At 42.4% G+C, this 21,386-nt stretch overlaps 1 protein-coding gene across 2 annotated transcripts in view; it reads left to right on the plus strand.

The window, feature by feature from the left end:
- Nucleotides 1-2,908: 2,908 nt before the first annotated feature.
- Nucleotides 2,909-21,386, plus strand: part of ITFG2 (integrin alpha FG-GAP repeat containing 2) — a 109,088-nt gene continuing 90,610 nt past the window's right edge. Inside the window, exons 1-3 of one of the 2 annotated variants that reach the window (XM_044417782.1) lie at nucleotides 2,909-3,110; nucleotides 3,236-3,442; nucleotides 12,349-12,444. In XM_044417782.1, coding sequence (XP_044273717.1) covers nucleotides 3,347-3,442; nucleotides 12,349-12,444 — 192 coding nt within the window. In that variant the 5' untranslated portion in view covers nucleotides 2,909-3,110; nucleotides 3,236-3,346. Of the gene's footprint in view, nucleotides 3,111-3,235; nucleotides 3,443-12,348; nucleotides 12,445-21,386 lie in introns of those variants that run through there. The other variant, XM_044417783.1, reaches the window with a different exon arrangement.

Genomic DNA, 21,386 nt, shown 5'->3' on the forward strand with positions numbered 1-21,386 from the left:
AGCTATACTTAGGCCCAATATGGGCCTGCTTTCTGCCCCAATTGTGCATGAACCACAATGCCTAATGAACAAAAATAATACATCACAATTATGCTTTTGAAATCTATGTTTAAAGGTGTATATTGTGGGTGACAAATAAGATTTTGAAAATCATATGTCTGTTGTTACTGTGAGCGAATACCGCTCTGTTGAGAGGGCCGAAAGTGAAATCCATGGTTGTAAAACACATGAAACTGTCCTGAATATGGATGATGTGCAAGCAATGCAATCTAATATGTTCAAAGTAATTTCTCCCTAATGTCTAATATCACCAAAATATATGGGTCAAGGGGGCTTAAACTATCATTTCTGGAAGAAAAGTGACATAGCTAGGTATGTATCATAACTAGCTTTGGTCCTCAGTAGAAGCACTGCTTTATATATTGGCTGTGCAACTGAATTCCAGTTAAAGATTTAAACTACATGTTCTCTGCTTTAGAGAGCTTCCCCTGACTGCTTAAACTACAATGAAAATCAGTTTTGAATCTATGGTCCAAACATTCAGCAGCAAGGAAAAATTCATCTCTGAAATCAGCCTAGAAAAATTAGCTTCTTTCTTTGGACTGTGTAAAAATGTTGCTTTTTTTTTTTTTTTTTTTTTGCTATCACATGATCCACTCTCATGGGTTTCTGGAAGTTCAAACTATATATGAGATTTAGGATGAGTTTTGCAGGAACATACAGAGGGTATACTTGATTGCAGTACTTACCTTGCAACTGGATTGATTAATCCTTTCCCTGAAAACTGTTTGCATTAGAATTCAGCCCTCTAAAGCATTCCCATCTGCAGGTGATATATGCATACAATGTAATTTGGCAATACAGTACATTGGACCAATTAAATGCCAGAAAAGTGTACATGCTTTCAGTTGTCCAAAGCTCTTCATCAGAGCAGGAAGTACAAAAAGGGGGATAGGGGAGGAAACAGAAAAATCTAAAACTCTTTTGACATAAGATGTGGCATGAGGTCTGCAGTTTAGATCCAGCCTGAAACTGGAGGGTGTAACAGGTATCAGATTACACCTAGCAACATCTGGCCAAATATTTGAACTTTGCTATCTTCAACTTTTTTTAAATACCTAGCCAGGTGAAATATTTTGGACAGTTTAAATGCTTGTACTTGCTTGTAACATTTTGGTTTAGGGTTAGGATTAGTGGAGCTGTGTAACTGCAATATTTGTAGTAGCGCATGTGAAGGAATGCTTTTGGAGAAAACAAAGGCATAAAGGGACTCTGCTGAGAGAAGCAAAGCTTCAAATTCCCACTGCTGTGGTACTGCAAATGATTGCAGTTTTCTTACTATACCATAATTTTTAAAATATTTTGTGCATACCATTTTTCTTTTGTTTAAATACTGGGTAACTGTGCATAGTATCTGCAACATGCCACTGGGTACTTTGAAGAGAAAGCTCACAGCTCTCAAAGTAGAGATTGCAAAAGCCAACTTAATAGCCAGTTTTCGCAATATCCCTCCACCTCCCCCACCCCAAATCCTTTAAAAGGAAAATGTCTTGGTGATCCCAAAACAGCTTAGGGCAGTGGGGTTGGAGTGGAAGCCTTTGTTCCTCCCATGGGATCCCCTAAGTTACGTGCAGGGCAACAAGGACAGCCAACAAGCCATCAAGAGCCTGATCGTTTCCCAGGCTCTCTGTTGCTTGTTCACAAGACCACAAGCACACTGTGGCTTATTGCCTGGCTGATTTAGCATGATGTGTAAATAACCCCATTGAGTAAGTAAGACTGAAATGCTGAAAATAAGTTTTATTAATAAATATGATTCATTCATGTGCACCCCCACAATTCTGTCAGCAGGGGTTCTATAAAATAAATGGCAATTTATAACAAAAATGATACACTTGCAGTGCTAGAAAGTGTTATGTTAAAAGGCAGGGCAATCTAGAAAGATTGGAGATCATCACGTACTAAATGCTTCTTAAAATAAACAACTTTTCATTAAGATTCTAAAAGCCCAAAAGGAAGGAGCTTTGTGGACCTTATGAGGAATGTCACAAGTTTTGGTGCCACCTCCCTGAAGGTGTTGTCCTTTCTCATATTCATTTTATTCAATTTTGCAAGTAGAGATGTGTTGATGCTTTGAGGTCTGGTTCATTTTCATTTGACAAATTTTCTAACCCTCACATAGGTATTGCTGAACTGTAGAACGGGACACTCATGAGCCAATACTGCTTCTTTGTATTTGTTTCTATCTGTCTGATCCACGTCAGAAGTAAGAAGTCTCTGCCGCACTCTGACTGGTGATATTGAGTTCTGGCAAATAGATGGGGAAGAAATGGAGGTAGTGACAGATTTTATTTTCCTGGGCTCCAAGATTACCGCAGATGGGGACTGCAGCCAAGATATTAAAAGACGCTTGCTCCTGGGGAGGAAAGCTATGGTAAATCTAGACAGCATACTAAAAAGCAGAGACATCACCCTGCCAACAAAAGTGCATATAGTCAAGGCTATGGGTTTCCCAGTTGCAATGTATGGCTGTGAAAGCTGGACCATAAGGAAGGCTGAGCACCGAAGAATTGAGGCCTTTGAATTGTGGTGCTGGAGGAGACTCCTGCGAATCCCTTGGACCGCAAGGTGATCAAACCAGTCAGTCCTAGAGAGGATCAACCCTGATTGCTCTTTAGAAGGCCAGATGCTGAAGATGGAACTCAAATACTTTGGCCACCTAATGAGAAGAAAGGACTCCCTGGAGAAGAGCCGAATGCTGGGAACAATAGATGGCAGAAGAAGAAGGGGACGGCAGAGAATGAGGTGGTTGGATGGAGTCACTGAAGCAGTTGGTGTGAGCTTAGGTGGACTCCGGGAGATGGTGGAGGACAGGAAGGCCTGGAGGAGTGTTGTCCGGCTTCGCGACTAACAACAACAACAACAACATTGGAGAGTTACTTCTCAGCCACACGTAAAACCAAAATCTACACCAGGGCTAATGATATTTTAATATGAATTGTCAGGATAGTTGTATATTTTATTCTTAAATCTGAAAAAATACACTGAGCATTTGTTTCCAACTTGTGTCTTTGGACTGGATTTGGACGGAAAACATGCGCTGCTGTCCAGTAAGTAAAGTGTGCTTTGCTTCGGGAGACGAAAAAATGGTGTTAAAGGAAACCAGGAAGTTACCCCTCCCTATATGTAATTTTGACTCTTCAGTGCCATATATCTATGCACGTTTCCTCCACAGATGATTGGACCCAATGGCGCATTCTTCTTGCAGCGCTCTGTCATAGACATCTAGAGCGGCTGTCAGACGCTTGCGACGGGTGAAAAAGTCCTGAATCGCCAAGGTGGGAGCATGCGATCGGTCAGTTACGTACAGCGAGTGGCGCTGGAGTTTAGCGGGAGCGTCTTCCCGCACGCCATCTGCTTAGGAGATGCCGACAATGACTCGGTATGTTTGTATACAAAGGCAGCAGTTGCATTTCGGCCCCCGCTTTTCCCATAGACGCGCATATCCACACAATGCTGTCTGTAGCATGGAGCCAAACGGTAACATTAACAAAGCTGAATGTACCTACCGAATGGATCTGCAACACCGCCGGGACGGGCGATATAATGTTGTGCGCAGCGTGCGAGTGCCCCGTGGCCTGTATTGAGGGAGGACCAAGATGGCTTCTGGAAGTTGGCCTGCCTTAATTTTCGCGGGAAAAGGTTTGGAGCAGGATTTCAACAATAGATTTATATTAAATATGTTTCCTGACTCCATTTTTGTATCTTCTACAGGGTAGAAGTGGGAGCTATTGATGATGATGATACAGAAATCTAGAACTTAGGACTGTAGTCCTGTGTATGTTTCCTCAGAACTAAATACAAAATAAATACAATAGAATTTCTTTCCAAGTAAGCGCAAGAACAATATAGCCTGTTGTTAATCCCAACAAAGAAATAAAAAAGCCAAACACTCATGTTCTTTCTGACATAGGTGTGAGTGTGTGTGAGAGAGAATGTGAGCGAAACTGATGTGCTCATACTCACTCATGAGCTTACTTTGTTCAATTGAATGTGAGTACCCAATTGGAGTAGATATATTTTTTCTGCAACTTGATGGATGTTCTGGGAGAGTTTTGGTTATATATTCAAAAAGCCCATTTCAGGCTTGCAATATTAATGATAATTGTATTGCTAGGCATTCAGTAAAGTCAACCTACCATACAAGAGGATTGGTATCAGCCATGCATGGTTTGAAATGTTTAAATATTACCTAAAATAAGACCAGACTTAGAAAGAGGAACACTTTTTAAAAAGTGCTTTTCAAATACTTGAAAGACTGTCATGCAGAGGAAGGCCAGGGATCATAACTTCCATGCATTCTTACCTAGTGCAAAGATGAGGCTTTTGTGAAAGGATGGCATATAAATATTCTAAATAAATACATAAATGTAGTGACTCCACTCTCTATGTAGTGTCCCCAGAGAAGGTATGCACATGCACACCAACCAAACCCCCATTGCTCTAGCCAATTGCTTAGTTTTCTGTTGTTAGTCTGCCTCCCTCTTCCCTTACTAGACACACAGCGGCCTTTTTTCCTCTTCTGCACAGCCCCAAACTCAACCATCATCTTATAGTCTGGAATTAAGAGACTGCTACATGGTTATGCTCTGCACAGTTGTGATACTACACTTTTTTTAAAATAAGATTCTGATAAGTTAGGTCCTGTGGCCCCCCCCCCCCCAAATTTCTTACCAGGTCATTACTAACACAAATCCCATCAGTATACATGTGAAGTTAGCATTTCTTTTTGTTCAAATATAGCCTTTACACTTACTATTTTAGGAAGAAACTGCATGGCTCCTAGACATCATCTTGGGTTTATAGGATTATTAAACTTCCTAGCTACGAGGTCAGAGACAGTACTGTATTTCTCCAAAAATAAGACCTAACTGGAAAATAAGCCCTAGCATGATTTTTCAGGATGCTCATAATATAAGCCCTACCCCCAAAATAAGCCCCAGTTAAGATCGTCAGCCAGATGGATACATTTAGTATGTCCATTGCAACACATGATGGATGTATTGAATTACACTAATATTAATATATAATTAAATATAAATAAATAATTGTTGACATTAATACTTAAAAGAAATGATAATTTATTATATTATTATATAATAAATTTTTTATAATTTTTATTTTATTTATAATTTTTATAATAAATACTTATTATAATTTAAGTATTTGTAAATACCGAAGAAGGTGCCTTTGCACGAGAGGTAAATGCCTGCGTAGACAGATGAACTTTAATTGCCGAATGACCATTCAGAGTACAGACAGAAAGCACGAATGAGGTGTGTACTTGATAATGAATGGATGTGTTTCATAATTCACTATGTCATGTGTTGTAACGGACGTACTTAATGCACTCATGTGTTGCCACTCCTGGCTCGTAAGTCTTCAGTTAACACTTGATTTAATGGTAGATTTAAAGGGAATAATATTTTGACCCCCAGACAAGATGAGTGCAAAAAGAAAGAGCTATTCGCTGAGTACAAGAAAGGAATTGTGGAGGACTCTTGGGGCAAGAATCTTATGACTTTCCTAAGAAAAAATAAGACATCACCTGAAAATAAGCCCTAATGCGTCTGTTGGAGCAAAAATTAATATAAGACCCAGTCTTATTTTTGGGGAAGCACGGTACTTTGCTCTGGGAATTGGTGGTCCAATTCCCCTCTCCCTGCAGCTGACAGGGGAAGAACTGCACCACCTACTCCCTGAGTTCGGAAAAATGAGTTTAGGCAATTCAGGGCAAGGGGAGCAGACAGGTAGCTGCTCCAGTTACTTTCCCATTGAGACACTGTTGCCAGCCAAAAAGGGTTATATAGCAAAAATACAGATTGGAAGCAGTGAGGAGGTAAAGATTACCTTCATCACTCGTGCTGCTCTGCATTTGATCAGTTTGAGCCTCCATGTTCAGGGGTGTATGGACATCTCAACTGGATTCAGTTCATAATTTCTTTTAAATAATATTAATAAGGTCTTTTAGTAGTTCTTCACAATCTGTCTTTGTTTTTACCACTGTGAATAATTCGTTGTCATTCACAAACATGACCTTCATTAATGCCAGATGGTTTGTGAACAACTTGACTATTGGGAGTCAATACATATACTTAAGAGAATCTGCTTCTGACATCCCATCATCACAAGAAATCTTTGCTTTCCTGTAATTTAACTAGTTCTCTTCCATAAAAGACTTTAGTTTGTTTCCTAGCTGCCCCTTGGAAGTATTGTATCTCCCTTGCATAAGGAGTGGCTCCCAATTGTGCAACAGGACTCATCAGATTGATGAGTGATTGATGTCAGACTAACTGGTCTATAGTTCCCAGGTTGATCTTTTTTCATTTTTTGAAGACAGGGAGAACATTAGCCCTTCTCCAGTCTGGCACTTCTCCTGTTTTCCAAGATTTATCGAAGATAATAGCCAGTGGTTCTGAGAGTTCCTCAGCTAGCTCTTTTATGACTCTGGGGCCCCTGGAGATTTGAATGTGTTTATTCCCTCTAGGAATTCCTTGATCATGTGTTTGTTAATCTTGGGCTCCCATGTCTCACTTTTAGCTTGTACTTCCTCCTGATTGCAGATTTCCTTGTGGGAGAAGACTGAGGTGAAGTAGGAGCTGAGCACCTCTGCATTTTCCTTGTTGTCTGTTATCACTCTGCCTTCCATTTTAAGTAACTGGACACCCTTCTCTTTCTCATGTCTTTTGTTCTGGATGTATCTGAAAAAAGCTTTCTTCTTGTGCTTAGCATCCCATGCTATTCTTATTTCATTTCCTGCTTTAGCCTTCCGGATGTTATTCCTGCAATTCTTGCTATTTGTTTATATTCTTCCTTCGTGACCTGGCCCTGTTCCACTTCCTGTACATATTCCTTTTTCTTTCAGGCTGTCTCTTAACTTTTTGTGGAGCCATGTGGGCTTACTCTGTTGGCTTCTACACTTTTTCCTTGATGGAATTGTTTGTAGTTGTGCTTGGGGAATCTTCTTTTTCAAGATTTCCAATCCCTCTTGGACTCCCTTCCCCTTAATGGTGTGTTGCCATGGCACTTTGCTGATCATTTTTCTGAGTTCATTCAAGTTGGCTTTCTTGAAGGCCATGGTGCTTGTTTGGCTCCAGTTACCCTTTGACTCCTTTATAATTGAGAATTCAAGCATTTCATGGTCACTTTCCCAGACTTCCGATGGTTGTTATTTTGTCCACCAGGCCATCCCTGTTAGTATTAAATCGAGGATAGCTGATCCTCTCATTCCTCTGCTTTCTGCTGGAGAAAGTTGTTGGCAACACATGTCTGGAATCTCTTGGAGGGGCCATGCTTGGCAGAATTTGTCTCCCAGCATATATCAGGGAAATTGAAGTCCCCCATGATGACTACATCATTCTTCTTGGAAATGCCGGCAAGTTGCTTTTCGAAGGTTGCATCCTTGTCCATTTTTGACTGGGTGGACGGTGAGATATGCCAATAGCTATGTTGTTCTTAATTTTTGCTCCTTTTAAATTTAGCCAGATGCTTTCAGTGGGGCTACTACATTCCTCTTCTTATATTTCTGTGCAGGTATATGTGTCTCTTACATACAGTGCAACTCGACCTCTCTTTTTGTCCTTTTATTTTTCTTGAACAGGTTGTATCCATCAGTTGTAGAGTTCTAGTCATGTGAGCCATCCCACCAAGTTTCAGTTATTCCTATAAGATCATAATTGCCCTCTTGTACTATGAGCTTAAGTTCATGTTGTTTGTTTCCCATACTTTGGACATTGGTGTAGAAACTTGGAAGTTCATTCATGCTGTGCCCTGGTTTTCTTCCAACGTTTTTTGGGAGACTGGTGTTGGGCCCTGCTTGAAACTTTTTCTCTGTTGAAATATATGTCTTTGCCGGGTGATAGTATGCCATGTTGCACATCTCCCTCCCATATAGGTTTTAGTTTAAATCTCTCTTGATTAATTTTTTCATGTAGTGGCCAAACATCTGCTTCCCGTTCCTTGTGAAGTTCAGCCCATCATATGCCAATAGTCCATTATGGAAACATAGTAGAAAGAAAATCTGGACTGGCATGTTAACATAGAATGGTGTGCTCTTTTTAGGAAGGATAGGAAGGGAAAGGGGAGGGTGTGTAGTGCTCTATGTTAAGGAAGGGGTAGGATGGAATGCGATAGGGAGTGGGATAGAAGAGGATCAGGTGGAATGAGATAGGGAGTGGGATAGAAGAGGATCAGGTGGAATGAGATAGGGAGTGGGATAGAAGAGGTGGAAGCAGTGTGGGTAAGATTGCCAGGTCTAGAAGTGGCCAAGGATCTGATAGTGGGGGTATGTTATCACTCATCAGATCAACTTGAAATGCTAGATGATGCCCTGCTAGGCCAGATTGGAAGGGTTTCCCAAGGGAGGGACACAGTCATAATGGGAGACACCAACTTCCCTGATATTAGTTAGGAGATAAACTTAGCAGCAGCTATGTTCTGCTGCTTTCTAGGAGCTATGGAAGGAGAAATTTTCACACAGAGGGTCCAGGAGACAACAAGGGGGGCATCTAGACTTGGTTCTGACCAACAGGGAGGATCTGGTAGATGATGTGCAGGTTAGGGATGCTCTGAATGCAACTTACCACTCCATCTTTGAGATCAGGGGAACAGGGATGAGTGGTTGGTCAAGTGCTAGAAGCTGCGACTTCTTGTGGACCAACTTCAGTCAATTGAAGGCCAGGCTGGGTGAAGTCTCCTGGGAGAGGGTACTGGAATGCAAGGGAGTTGAGGAGGGATGAATGACTCTAAAAAGTGAGATCTTGGAGGCACAAGCCTTAATGATACAGCTGATTAGCAAAGCAAGGAGACATAGGAGGGTACCACCATGGATGCAAAGAGAGATGGTAAGAGGGATTAAAAGGAAGAGGGACCTTCCCTGGAAATGGGACACTGAGGCAAGTGGACAAAAGTGTTTACCAGGAAGAGGCAGCACGTTTCAGAAGGATTCATTGCAAGGCTAAAGCTGATTATGAAGTGAAACTTGTGCGTTATGTCAAGAGCAACAAAAGTGCTTCTACCTTCATGTAAAGATAAAGAGGAAGGGGAGACAGGTGGTGGGACCACTGATAAGGGAGGGAGGGGATCTGGTAACTGATCCAAGGGAATAGGCACAGATGTTAAATGATTATTTTGCTTCTGTGTTCCCCTCTAAGTGGGTTGGGGAGAGATCTACCTGGGGGGCTAGATGAGGTTGGGTTATGGGGGCACAGATTGGAGTTACCTCCCTAGAAGTTGAGGAGTTCCTCCGGGCCCTGGATATTACAAAGGTGCTGGGCCCTGATGGGCTACACCCAAGGGTACTTCAGGAATTTGCAGCAGTACTCTCGCATCTGTTGGCCTTCATTGTTGAGGCCTCATGGAAAATGGGATAAGTTCTGGAGGATTAGAGGGTGATGTCAGTGGTGCCACTCTTCAAAAAGGGTAGCAGAGGGCATATGGGGAATTACAGGCCAGTTAGTCTTATGTCCATTCTGGGAAAGAAGATGGAAGGGCACATAATAGGGAAAGCTCTAGAAACTCTAGATAGGGAAGGGAGGTTGGCAGGCATACAGCACAGATTCCATAAAAATAGATCCTGACAGATGAACCTTGTGGAATTCTATGATAAGATCTTGAGGTGGCTAGATGGAGGGGATGTGGTGGATGTGGTTTACCAGGATATCAACAAGGCCCCTTTGACAGAGTGCCACATGATATCCTGGACTTGTGGAGCTTTGAGAGAGATTGATGTACTGCCCGGTGATTAGGGCATGGTTGATGGATTGCAAGCAGTGGGTTTTTATCAGTGGGGAATCATCAGGATGGTAGCTGGTGACAAGTGGAGTCTTCCAGGGCTCTGTACTGGGATCGATTCTGTTCAACCTTTTTATCAGTGACCTGGAGGAGAGGATAACCAATCTGATGACTAAATTTGTGGATGATGTCAAAATGGAGGTGGTGGCTGGAGCAGGTGATCCAGATCTAGAAGGATCTGGACAGACCATGGAAGTGGGCGGAGAACAACAGGATGACATTCAGTGTGGATAAGTGCAAGATCTTATACTTGGGACACAGGAATATGTCAACAGCAGGCAAAACATGAGCCAGCAGTGTGATGCAGCAGTTAAAATGAAAACTCCACCCTTGGATGTATAGCCAGAAGCATGGCTTCCAGATCTTGATACTGGTCTGCATGGGTCTGGAGTACTGCATCCATTTCTGGGCTCCACATCATAGGGGAGGCATAGGTAGGTTAGAGTCAGTGCTGCATAAGGCCACAGGGATGGTGACCGGATTGCAAGGAAAGCTGTATGAGGTGAGACTGAGGGAACTGGGTCTTTTCAGCCTGGAGAAGAGGAGACTGCGAGGGGATCTTTTAGTGACTTATATATATATGAGGGGATGTCATGTGGAGGAGGGCCATGACCTGTTCTTCCCTGCAATGGAGTGCAGGACCCATTCCAATAGGGCAAACTCAAGGAACCAGATATCAGGTTGCAAGTCAGGAAGTACTTCCTGGCAGTTAGGACCCCTGGGATATGGAATGAGCTTCCAAGGGATGTGGTTGAAGCCCCATTAATGAGGGTATTCAAGGAAAGATTGGACAACCACATTTTAGGGATTACATGAGTGGAGCCGGCTGGAGGTTGGGGTCAGACTAGATGGCCCATGAGACCCCTTTTGACTTGCTTTGTTTGTATGTTTCTAGCTTTCACACCTGTACACAATGGTCAGGAATGCAATATCATGGATGATCTTGGCCTTGAATTCCAGTAAAACATCCTTACACTTAAAGATGTTTTTTTAGTTCCTTCATTGTTGCTGAAAAGTCTCAGTGTTCTTTTCATTTCTTGGCTATGACCTCTGTTTGAACTGCCATTAGAGTTTTTCTTTGCCAGAGAAAGAACAATGTGATAAACCTCAGGTTATACACAAAAAGATCCAAAGACTTGTGGAGTATTCTACTCAAACAATTTTACTTTTTTTTTTTTTTTTTACTGCTTGCTCCTTCCTCCTCACACTTAGCCTCTTGTATATTCATAAAAGTTTTCGATACTAACTTCTTCAGAATATTTTTTTGGAACATAGATTTAAATGATGGTTCTGTTGTTCAGTTTTCCAAAATTCTCACTGATATAATTTGGTTTGATTTTGCGTTATAGCCCCTTTGCCTTTGTTACAGCTTGCCTTAGTATTAAAGCCACTCTATTACTTCTGAGTTTGTCATTTCCAGAGTAAAGCACATTGAGTTTTTCTGACTGAAAATATCCTATTTCAGATTGCTTTAGTTTGCTATACCATGTACTGTGATGTTTATCCATTCAATTTCCTGCTTTATGGTTTCCAGTTTGCCTTGCTTCATACTTCTCTTGTTCCATGTTCCAAGTATGTGTTGAGCAGCATCAGACTTTTCTTTCACCCCTGTACATGACAGCCCCTGGATTTCCTTTTGGCTTTGTTCTAATTGCATCATTAGTGACAGTGCACTTCATTGTTTCCCAGTAACTTGTTGAATGTCTACTATCCTGGGGGTCTCAACTTCTGACACTATCTCTTGTTTCATTTTGGATTGTTCCATCATAGGTTTTATGAGGTGAGATAATTCAGAAGTGGATTACCATATCTTTATGTGCAGTGCTAACCGGAGTTAGCTTGAATGCCATTGCTGTTGCTGAGAAAGATCATCTGACAGTGTTGTATTCAACTACCACTGTTGACCAGTAACTACTCTTCAGAAGTTTATCTCCTCACATCACTATCAGAGATAGCCATTCTCTTCTGCTGATGTGACTGTTTCTCCTGAGGAAAAGTGTTTCGAGCATTCCACCTTGGGTGACTGTGCTAGAACACCATACTAGTGGGAATGTCTGGCCTTCTGGCAGCATTACTTTCAGCTTCTCTGACACTCTTAACTCCTCTCACTATGCTAACGTGTGCATTCAAGAAGGGGATCTGTAAATGTAAGACAAATTAAATCTCCGTCACTGCGTTTCAGACTATCTGCTGTTTAGAGTAAGAAGCAGGGATCTAACGGACAGTAACACACAACTTACTGACACCAAGTAGATACTGGTCTAGTAGTTGGATTATCCATAGAGGGGGGCATCTGCTGAAAGAGTATTTGATAGCTCAGCCCCTTCTGTGATATTTTAACCCTTCTATGTCTCTTTTTAATTGATAAATTTAGTCAACTGTGGGAAAGATCAATTATTTGGTTTTTGCTGGTGTGGAGGGATAGAAAGGAAATTGTAGGTTTTTGCATGTAAATTCTGGGAAAAACAACATTTTGAACAGTTTTCTCTTTTCCAGCTGAATGAACTAGTGGTTGGAGACACCAGTGGGAGACTATTCATATACAAGAATGATGAAGGCAAGCCTTGGACTACTCGCTTATGTCAAGGAATGGTCAGTAGAAGTTGACACTTGTAATCTTCTGAATTTTCCAGCATCTGCTGGTTTGTGTGCACAGACTATAAGTAGGGCAGTATGCTGGCCCTGCTGGTGTTTCAAAAAACATCAAAGCAGAGTTTATTATTTCTTAGTAGTTTTCTGTTAAAGAAGGTTATAGCTCTATTAACACACTATCAAATGTTGAATACTTCCCATTGCATCCTTCATACTTTGTCCTGTGTACTTGCCAAGCATTGACAAGAAATTGACTTGATGTTTTAAAATGGGTCTCCAACCCCTGGGCCTGTTAGGAACTGGGCTGCACAGCAGGAGGTGAGTGGTGCGCGGGTGAGCAAAGCTTCATCTGTATTTGCAGCTGCTCCCCAGCACTAGCATCACTGCTAGGGAACAGCTGCAAATATGGTTTATCATTAGGGCCCTTTTGCGTCTTGGGCCTCGAAAGGAGGAGAGAGCGGCCGCAGCAGCAGCACCAGAGCTGGGTGGCAAGTGGTGAGGGAACTGGGAAGCAGGTAGGGGCCAGGCTGCAGGTCAGGGTAGGCTCCCATTGATTCTGCATTATGGTGAGTTGTATAATTTTTCATTATATTTTACAATGTAATAATAATAATAGAAATAAAGTGCACAATAAATGTAATGCACTTGAATCATCCCGAAACCATCCCCCACGCCCCAGTCCATGGAAAAATTGTCTTCCGTGAAAGTAGTCCCTGGTGCCAAAAAGGCTGGGGGCTGCTGTTCTAAAAAATATATATTTGTTAGTACTTATAATAAATAAATCTTTACAGAAGATGACCTTCTCTTCAATAATTTAACAAAGGATGAATATATTTGGTTCTGAGATCATTATAGATAGAATAATGTAGAAGTACATGAGCAATGTATTCTACCGATATGCAATCACAACCACATATTCTGTCCTTCTTAGGAAGTCCTTTATACTGGTTTACCCAATCTGCCAAAGGAAGAATATTTAATCTTGCTCTAGTAAGGGCTACTCTCATTTTAATATTTGGCAAGTCTACCAGATAGTTTGTGAGAGAAAGGTGTGACAGAATAAAGGAGGCATAAAAATTGTTGGATTGGCAGGCTGTAATACCAGTTCCTTGAGATTGCACCTCAGTATCTTTAAGCCTTTTTAACACCATTGAATTAGCTCTATCAGATCCATGGGCTAAAAGGAAGGAGATAGAGAATCCCAAGCTCATGACTACCGGTTGCACTTTTTGCTTCCATGAGTTTAGGCCCATCTCTTCAAACGACTCCAATATAGATTCAGAGACCTGCTTAAAATTATTTTTAACCTAAACAACAGGGCTAATCTAAGAACTCAAGCTCTGATAGTTATACATCAAGTTTTGCACAAACCATTTCTAAGTTTGTGGATGTAGGAACTACCAAAGGCCTATGCCAAAAATTGTGTGTGTGTTGCAGGGTGTGGGGTGTGGGGGCTCTTTCTAATGAATCTAAATTGGTTGTGATCCACAGTGGAACTCCATTTAACAATTTTGGCAAAACCATAGGCTTATACAGGGTGGGCTTCATCACATTTCCCTCTTTTGTATAATTAATATAATGTCCAACAAGCTAACAAGTTTCTTGGCTGTACCTGGAAAGTTGATGTACCTGTCCACTGGAAGACCACATCACAGTACTTAAAGGAAGACACTAGCTCTAGTTTATTCCCATCAAGTGACCAATCAAGATTCTTCTTAGATTTACTTAATACTATAATAATTTTTGTGGGGTGATTAATAGAAAGAAACTCATTCCTGCAGCATACACTGAACTGGTTTAATGATATTTGTAAACCCAGTAAGAAATCAGGATTATCTACATAAAAGAGGACAGAATATTTCTGACTCACCACTTTAACTGGAAAATAACAGTCATCTCTCAAGAACTTTACTACATTTATAAATAAATTGAAGAGAAGTGGGGCAAGTAAAGACTCTTGTATTTCTCCTTTTGTAAATGACATGAAGTCAGATAAGTATTCTGTCTATTCTTCCTTGCAAGGATGTCCTTGAATACAGAGATATTATACATTTTAAGAGCTGTGGATCAATGCCCAAAGGTTTTAATTTATTCCATAAATATTTGCAAGGAATAGAATCAAAAGCTGCATTCAGATCAACGAAAACTACATAAATATGTTTTACAACTTCAGCAAGATTTTATCAATAATCTGTTTCAAGATAAAACGGTTATGTAAAGTTGAGCAACCTGAATGAAAACCTTCCTGTTCTGGGGCAACCAGTGCATAATCCTCTACCCAATTCTTTAATTTTTCTAAGAGAAATCTGACATAAATCTTCCCTGAAACTTCTAATAGTGGTGGTACAGTGATGAGCAGTGGTGAGCATAGCTGCCTTCCAAGCAGTTGACCCGGGTGATATGCACATAGTAGGCATGTCATGAGCGGAACCGGCTGGAGCTGAGGGTCAGACTAGATGGCCCGGGAGGACTCCTCTGAGTCGCTCTGTTTCTGTGTTTCTAATAGAGCAATGTGCATTTCATTCCTGGGTCCCTTTTTGTAAATGGGGACCACAGTGGCAGATAACCACCTGGGGGGCAAAAACTGGATCATATCAAAAGTGCATTGAGTACAGTTTTCTATTTTAGAAGTTGCAAGTCAGAGGCCTCAGGAAAGTTCATAAGCAGCACAGAAGGAAAAAAACCTGCTTGCATTGTTAGCTCCTAGTGAATGGTGTTTCAGTGTATGATTCCTCTAAACTTGAAGGTTCTATTAAGCTAGCCATCTGACATCATGCATCACATTTGAGGTAATCTAAGATTGCAATCAACCTGATTGGAGTCAAGTTGCATGACATTTTCAGAAGTGCCACTGTCTTTTATGGAAACTTTTCCATATTGTGGGATTGGCAGGATCAGGGAATACACTTCTGAACCTTGGTGGTTGCCTGATTGTGCCAATCCTTGATGCCAACTGTTAATGGGATGGGAGAAAGGGGAATGTCAAACACTCCTTGCTCCCAGTCCTGGAATAAAGCAGCTGGAGGGCCTGAGCTAGGAGACACTGGGAGGACCAAACTCCTACATTGGCTCAGTCTTCTCCCACAAAAGGAAATGCAACCTGCCTGCAGAGGTGGTAGCGCAAAATGAAGGGGAAGGATGGCGGCCTAAGATCAACAGACAAATGGTGAAGGTGTTCCTTGAAGAGATAGATGCATTCAAATCTCTAGTACCTGATGGCCTCCATCCCGGAGTAAAAAGGAACTAGTGTAGGAGCTCACTGAGCCACTATATATAATATTTGCAAAATCTTGGGAGAAGAGGGGAAGTGCCAGACAACTGGAAGAGTGCTGATGTGGTCCCCATCTACAAGAAAGAGAAGAAAGACAAACTGGGGAAGTATAGACCAGTTAGTCTAGCTTCAATCCCTGCAAAAGTACTGGAACAAATCGTTAAAAAATCAGTCTGTGTGCACCTTGAAGAAAATGTAGTGATAAGCAGATGTCAACATGGATTTCTTAAGAATAAGTCATGCCAAACCAAGCTAAACTCATTCTTCGGCTGGGTTACCACCCAAATGGACAGAGGAAATGCAGTGGATGTTATCTACCTAGACTTCAGCAAAGCTTTCGACAAAGTGCTGCGCAACATCCTAATGAATAAATTAGCAAAATGTGGGCTTGAAAGAACTACTGCTAGATGGATCTGCAACTGGCTTCCAAATAGGTCACAGAGAGTGATAATCAACAGTAGCTTCTCAACCTGGAGAGATGTCACTAGTGGGGTACCACAGGGCTCAGTCCTGGGACCATTACTCCTCAACATCTTTATTAATGAACTTGATGAGGAAATCCAGGGAACAATAATTCAATTTGTGGGCAATACTAAACTGGGTAGAATAATTAACACCCTGGAAGACGAAAAGAAGATCCAGGGAGACCTAGACAAGCTTGAACGCTTGGCAGAAAACAACACAATGATGTTCAACAGGATCAAATGCCAAGTTCTCCGTCTAGGCAAATAAATAAATAAAAATTGAAAAAATAATCAGATAGGGAATACTTGGCTCAACAGCAATGAGAGAGAAAAGGACCTTGGAGTTGTAGTAAACACTAAGGATTTCAGAGCTGCTTGGAATGAATACCTGGATTCAGTGGAAGTGTATGGCAGTAATTAGAATCTTCTCGATTAGAAGGATCCTTGATAGATAGGGAAATATTAAGGGATAAAAAATAGATTAAAAGATTGGTTAGAGAAAATGAATAAAATGAGGAGATAAAAGCAGTACTGGGAAAGGAGAATTTAACTTTGTATAATATGATTCAATTTGAATGCTGTACTAGAGAATGGGTAAGGAAAAAGGCAAATGCAGGAATTACACAAAATTCAAAGATATTATAGAAAAAGAAAAATAAGAGAATATGCAGATAGAAGGGATAATTAGTAAAATTTATATTATTGGATGAGCAGATTCAATACAATCCACTTAAAGCAAGATGGGAAACAGATCTGAGAAAAAAACATAGAAACCAGAGCGAGTCAGAAGGGGTCTCCCAGGCCGTCTAGTCTGACCTCCGGCACCAGCCAGCTCTGCTCACGACATGCCCACCATGTGGACGTCCAGCCTATCCTTGAACACCCGCACTGATGGGGCCTCAACGACCTCTCGAAGCCCATTCCACACCCTCGGGGTCCTGACTGTCAGGAAGTGCTTCCTGGCATCCAAATGGAACCTTGGCTCCCTGAGCTTTGCTCCGTTGGAGTGCGTCCTGCCTTCCTCTGCAGGGGAGAACAGGTCTCTACCCATCTCCATTAGGTAATGAAGATTGGGAAAATATTTGGGTGAAGAAGATATTAAAAGGTATGCCAGTAAGAATAAAAGAAAAGTTTTACAAGAGATTAAGAAGAGGTGACAAGATTGCATAGAAGAACTATACAAGAAAGGTCTTACTGTCCCTGATAAACATGATGATGTGGTTGATGTCTTTGAGCTAGACATCCTGGAGTGTGAAGTCAAATGGGCCTTAAGAAGCCTTAGCAACAACAAAGCTGGCAGAGGTGACAGTATTCCTGCTGAGCTAACTCAAAATCCTAAAAGTCAATGCAGTTAAAGTGCTTCACTCAATATGCCAGCAAATTTGGAAAACCCAACAGTGGCCACAGAATTGGAAAAGGTCAGTTTATGTTCCAATCCCAAAGAAGGGCAATGTCAAGGAATGTCCACAGTACCGTGCAATTGCACTCATTTTACATGCTAGCAAAGTTATGCTCAAAATCCTACAAGCTAGGCTCCAGTAGTATGTGGACTGAGAACTACCAGAAGTACAGGCAGGATTTCGAAGAGGGAGAGGAACTAGAGATCAAATTGCCAACATATGCTGGATCATGGAGAAAGCTAGGAAGTTCCAGAAGAACATCCACTTCTGCTTCATTGACTATGCTAAAGCCTTTGATTGTGTGAATCACAACAAATTGTGGCAAGTTCTTAAAGAGATGGGAGTACCAGACCATCTTATTTGTCTCCTGAGAAACCACTATGTGAGTCAAGAAGCAACAGTGAGAACTGGACACGGAACCACTGATTGGTTCAAAATTGAGAAAGGAGTTTGACAAGGCTGTATACTGTCGCCCTGCCTATTTAACTTATATGCAGAGCACATCATGAGAAAGGCGGGGCTAGATGAATCACTAGTTGGAATTAAGATTGCTGGGAGAAATATCAACAACCTCAGATATGCAGGTAATACCATTCTAATGGCAGAAGTGAAGAGGAACAAAAGAATCTCTTGATGCAGGCAAAAGAGGAGAGTGAAAAAGTTGGCTTGAAACTCAACATTAAGAAAACTAAGGTCATGGCATCAAGTCCTATCACTTCCTGGCAAATAGATGGGGAAGAAATGGAGGTAGTGACAGATTTTATTTTCTTGGGCTCCAAGAACCCCTCAGATGGTGACTACAGCCAAGATATTAAAGACGCTTTCCTTGGGAGGAAAGCTACAGCATATCTTGAAAGCATACTAAAAAGCAGAGACATAGAAACACAGAAACAGAGTGAGTCGGAAGGGGTCTCCCGGACCATCTAGTCTGACCTCCAGCTGGCTCTGCTCATGACATACCTACCATGTGTATGTTCAGCCTATCCTTAAATACCCTCACAGATGCAGCTTCAACCACCTCCCATGGAAGCCCATTCCATACCCTAGGAATCCTAACTGTCAGGAAGCACTTCCTGGCATCCAAATTGAGCCTTGGTTCCCTGAGCATTGTTCCATTGGAACACGTCTTGCCCTCCTCCATAGGGAAAAACAGGTCTTGACTCACCTCCACATGACACCCCTTCACATACCTATATGTTGCCAACAGATCCCCTCAGAGTCTTCTCTTTTTCAGGCTGAAAAACCCCAGTTCCCTCAATCTCACCTCATACAGCTTCCCCTGCAATCCTTGTGGCCCTACGCAAATTATTAAAAATCCACACATTAAGAGACAAATTATTAAAAAGAAACTGAACACCATCTGAATGGGATGGTGTACATTGGTTGGACCTGATGGCCTTCACAGCTACTTCCAACTCTACTATTGTATGATTCTGTGAATCAATTTGTCTTGTCTTGACTTGAATTGATTAGTCTTGAATAGATTCGTCTTGTCTTGACTGGAATTGATTCATCTTGAATTGATTCAGGACATGAGGCAGCCAGAACAGTGCTGGGGTTAGTGTGTTTAAAACGAGGGGGAGTTAAGTTGCCAGGGATTGATTGATTGATTGATTATTTATTTATTACTTGTGTAGACCATCCCATTACTGAAGTTTCAAGACCGTTTAACGATACAAAATGTAAACATTTTTTAAAACACTGTGTCCTAAAATTTAACTAATAATAAAACCGCAATTAAAACAGGCAGGTCCTAAAACATTGGGAAAATAAGGGTTTGGCCTGGTGCCAAAAAGAATAAAGTGATGGCACCTGGTGAACCTCTTTGGGGAGCGAATTTCACAAATGGGGTGCCACTGCAGAGAAGGCCTTTCTCTGGGTAGTCACCCTCCTGATCTTCTTCAGAGAAGGCACCCAGAGAAGGGTGTCTGCCCTAGATGTTAAGGGGCAGGCAGGCACATATGGAAGGAGACACTCCTTCAGATAACCAGGCCGTAAGCCCTTTAGAACTTTATAGGTCATCACAGCACCTTAAACTGGGCCCAGGCTTCAACTGGAAGCCAGGGTAGGTGGAAATGGACTGGTGTCATATGTTCATACCTGCCGGTTCCTTTTAGCAATCAGGCAGCTCTATTCTGAACCAGTTGAAATATCCAGGCCGTCTTCAAGGGCTGTCCTACGTAGAGCGCATTACAGTAGTCCAATTGGGAAGTTATCAGGGCATGGGTCGCCGCTGCCCATCCAGATAGGGGCGCAGTTGATGGATCAGCCGAAGCTGAAGGAAAGCACTCCTTGCCACCACCGCCACCTGGGATTCTAGGGACAGCTCTGGGTTGAGGAGAACTCCCAAACTGTGCACCCTATCCTTTAGGGGGAGTGCAACCCCATCCAGAACAGGGTTAGAAACACCTACCTGGGAGGCTAAACTGCCTACCAACAGGACCTCCATCTTGTCTGGATTAAGCTTCAATTTATTGGCCCTCATCCAGCCTGTTACCCCAGCTAGGCACCGGTTCAGGGCATCTACTGCCTCACCTGGATTCGAAGTAAAAGAAGGGTAGAGCTGGGTGTCATCAGTGTACTGATGACTCTGTGGCCTAAACCTCCAGATGACCTCTCCCAGCAGTTTCACGTAGATGTTAAAGAACATGGGGGATAAAATGGAACCCTGTGGAACTTCATAGCAAAGCTGCCATGGCGCAGAGCTGTAGTCCCCCAGCACCACTTTCTGGACTTGGTCAGCTAATCGGTCAGCAGTGCCGCCAACCCCCAATTCAGCCAGCCTATCCAGAAGGATACCATGGTCGATGGTATTGAAAGTCGCTGAGAGGTTCAGGAGAACCAACAGGGTGACCAAGGCAGTTTCTGTCCCATAACAATGCCTAAAGCCACTGAAACAGTTTCATCCAAGAGAGCCTGGAGTTGCCTGGCCACCAGCTGCTCGAGCACCTTGCCCAAGAACAGGATGTTGGCCACTGGTCTATAATTAGAGCCCAACTCTGGGTCCAGGCTCGCCCTCTTCAGAATGGGCCTGATCACTGCCTCCTTCAAGGGGGTGGGAACCTGACCCTCAGTGAGGCATTAACTACCTCCTGGATCCAGGTATACATCCTGTCCTTGGCTTTGGTAAGCAGCCAAGAAGGGCAAGGGTCAAGTAAACAAGTGGTAGTCCAGACAAGTACTCAGGCCGCAACAATTGAAACTTATCCAACAAGGATGGACCGGATGGTGCTCTGGACACCTCCTGTACAGGTACTACATCAACTGTAGAGTCCAGCTTGTGACAAATCTGAGCCATTTTATCCCTAAAGTGATGGGCAAAGTCATCAGAGTGAGCCACCGATGGTGCAATGAAATCCTTTTTTGGTCCAGAATGTAACAGACCCTGCACCATCTGGAAAAGTTCAGCTGGACAGCACTGTGAGGATGCAATGGAAGCAGAGAAGAATTCCTTCTCTGGGAGACAAGCATGGCGTCGGGATGAGACAGATGTGATTAACGGGGCTCCGTTAACATGCTGGTAACTGTCTGGTGGTGGGCTGTGGGGGCCCAATCTAAGCCCTGTAGGGGTGAAGATAGATTGCTTGACAAAGCTCCCAGCAGGTGTTTGACTGGCAATTCTGCGCTTACTGGGAGAAAATCAAGCTTTTCTCAGCTGGATGGTACAGGAGAGATCTCAGCTCTCTGTAAGTCCTCAGCATGCGCTTTTTGTTTAGTCTACTTTAGCTATTAGCATCAGATCTACTGGGAACTATTTCTCTCTCTCTCTCTCTCTCTCTCTCTCTCTCTCTCTCTCTCTCTCTCTCT

The sequence above is a fragment of the Varanus komodoensis genome, unplaced genomic scaffold (assembly GCF_004798865.1).
Source record: "Varanus komodoensis strain SLA01 unplaced genomic scaffold, ASM479886v1 scaffold9, whole genome shotgun sequence".
Classification (NCBI taxonomy): Eukaryota; Metazoa; Chordata; class Lepidosauria; order Squamata; family Varanidae; genus Varanus; species Varanus komodoensis.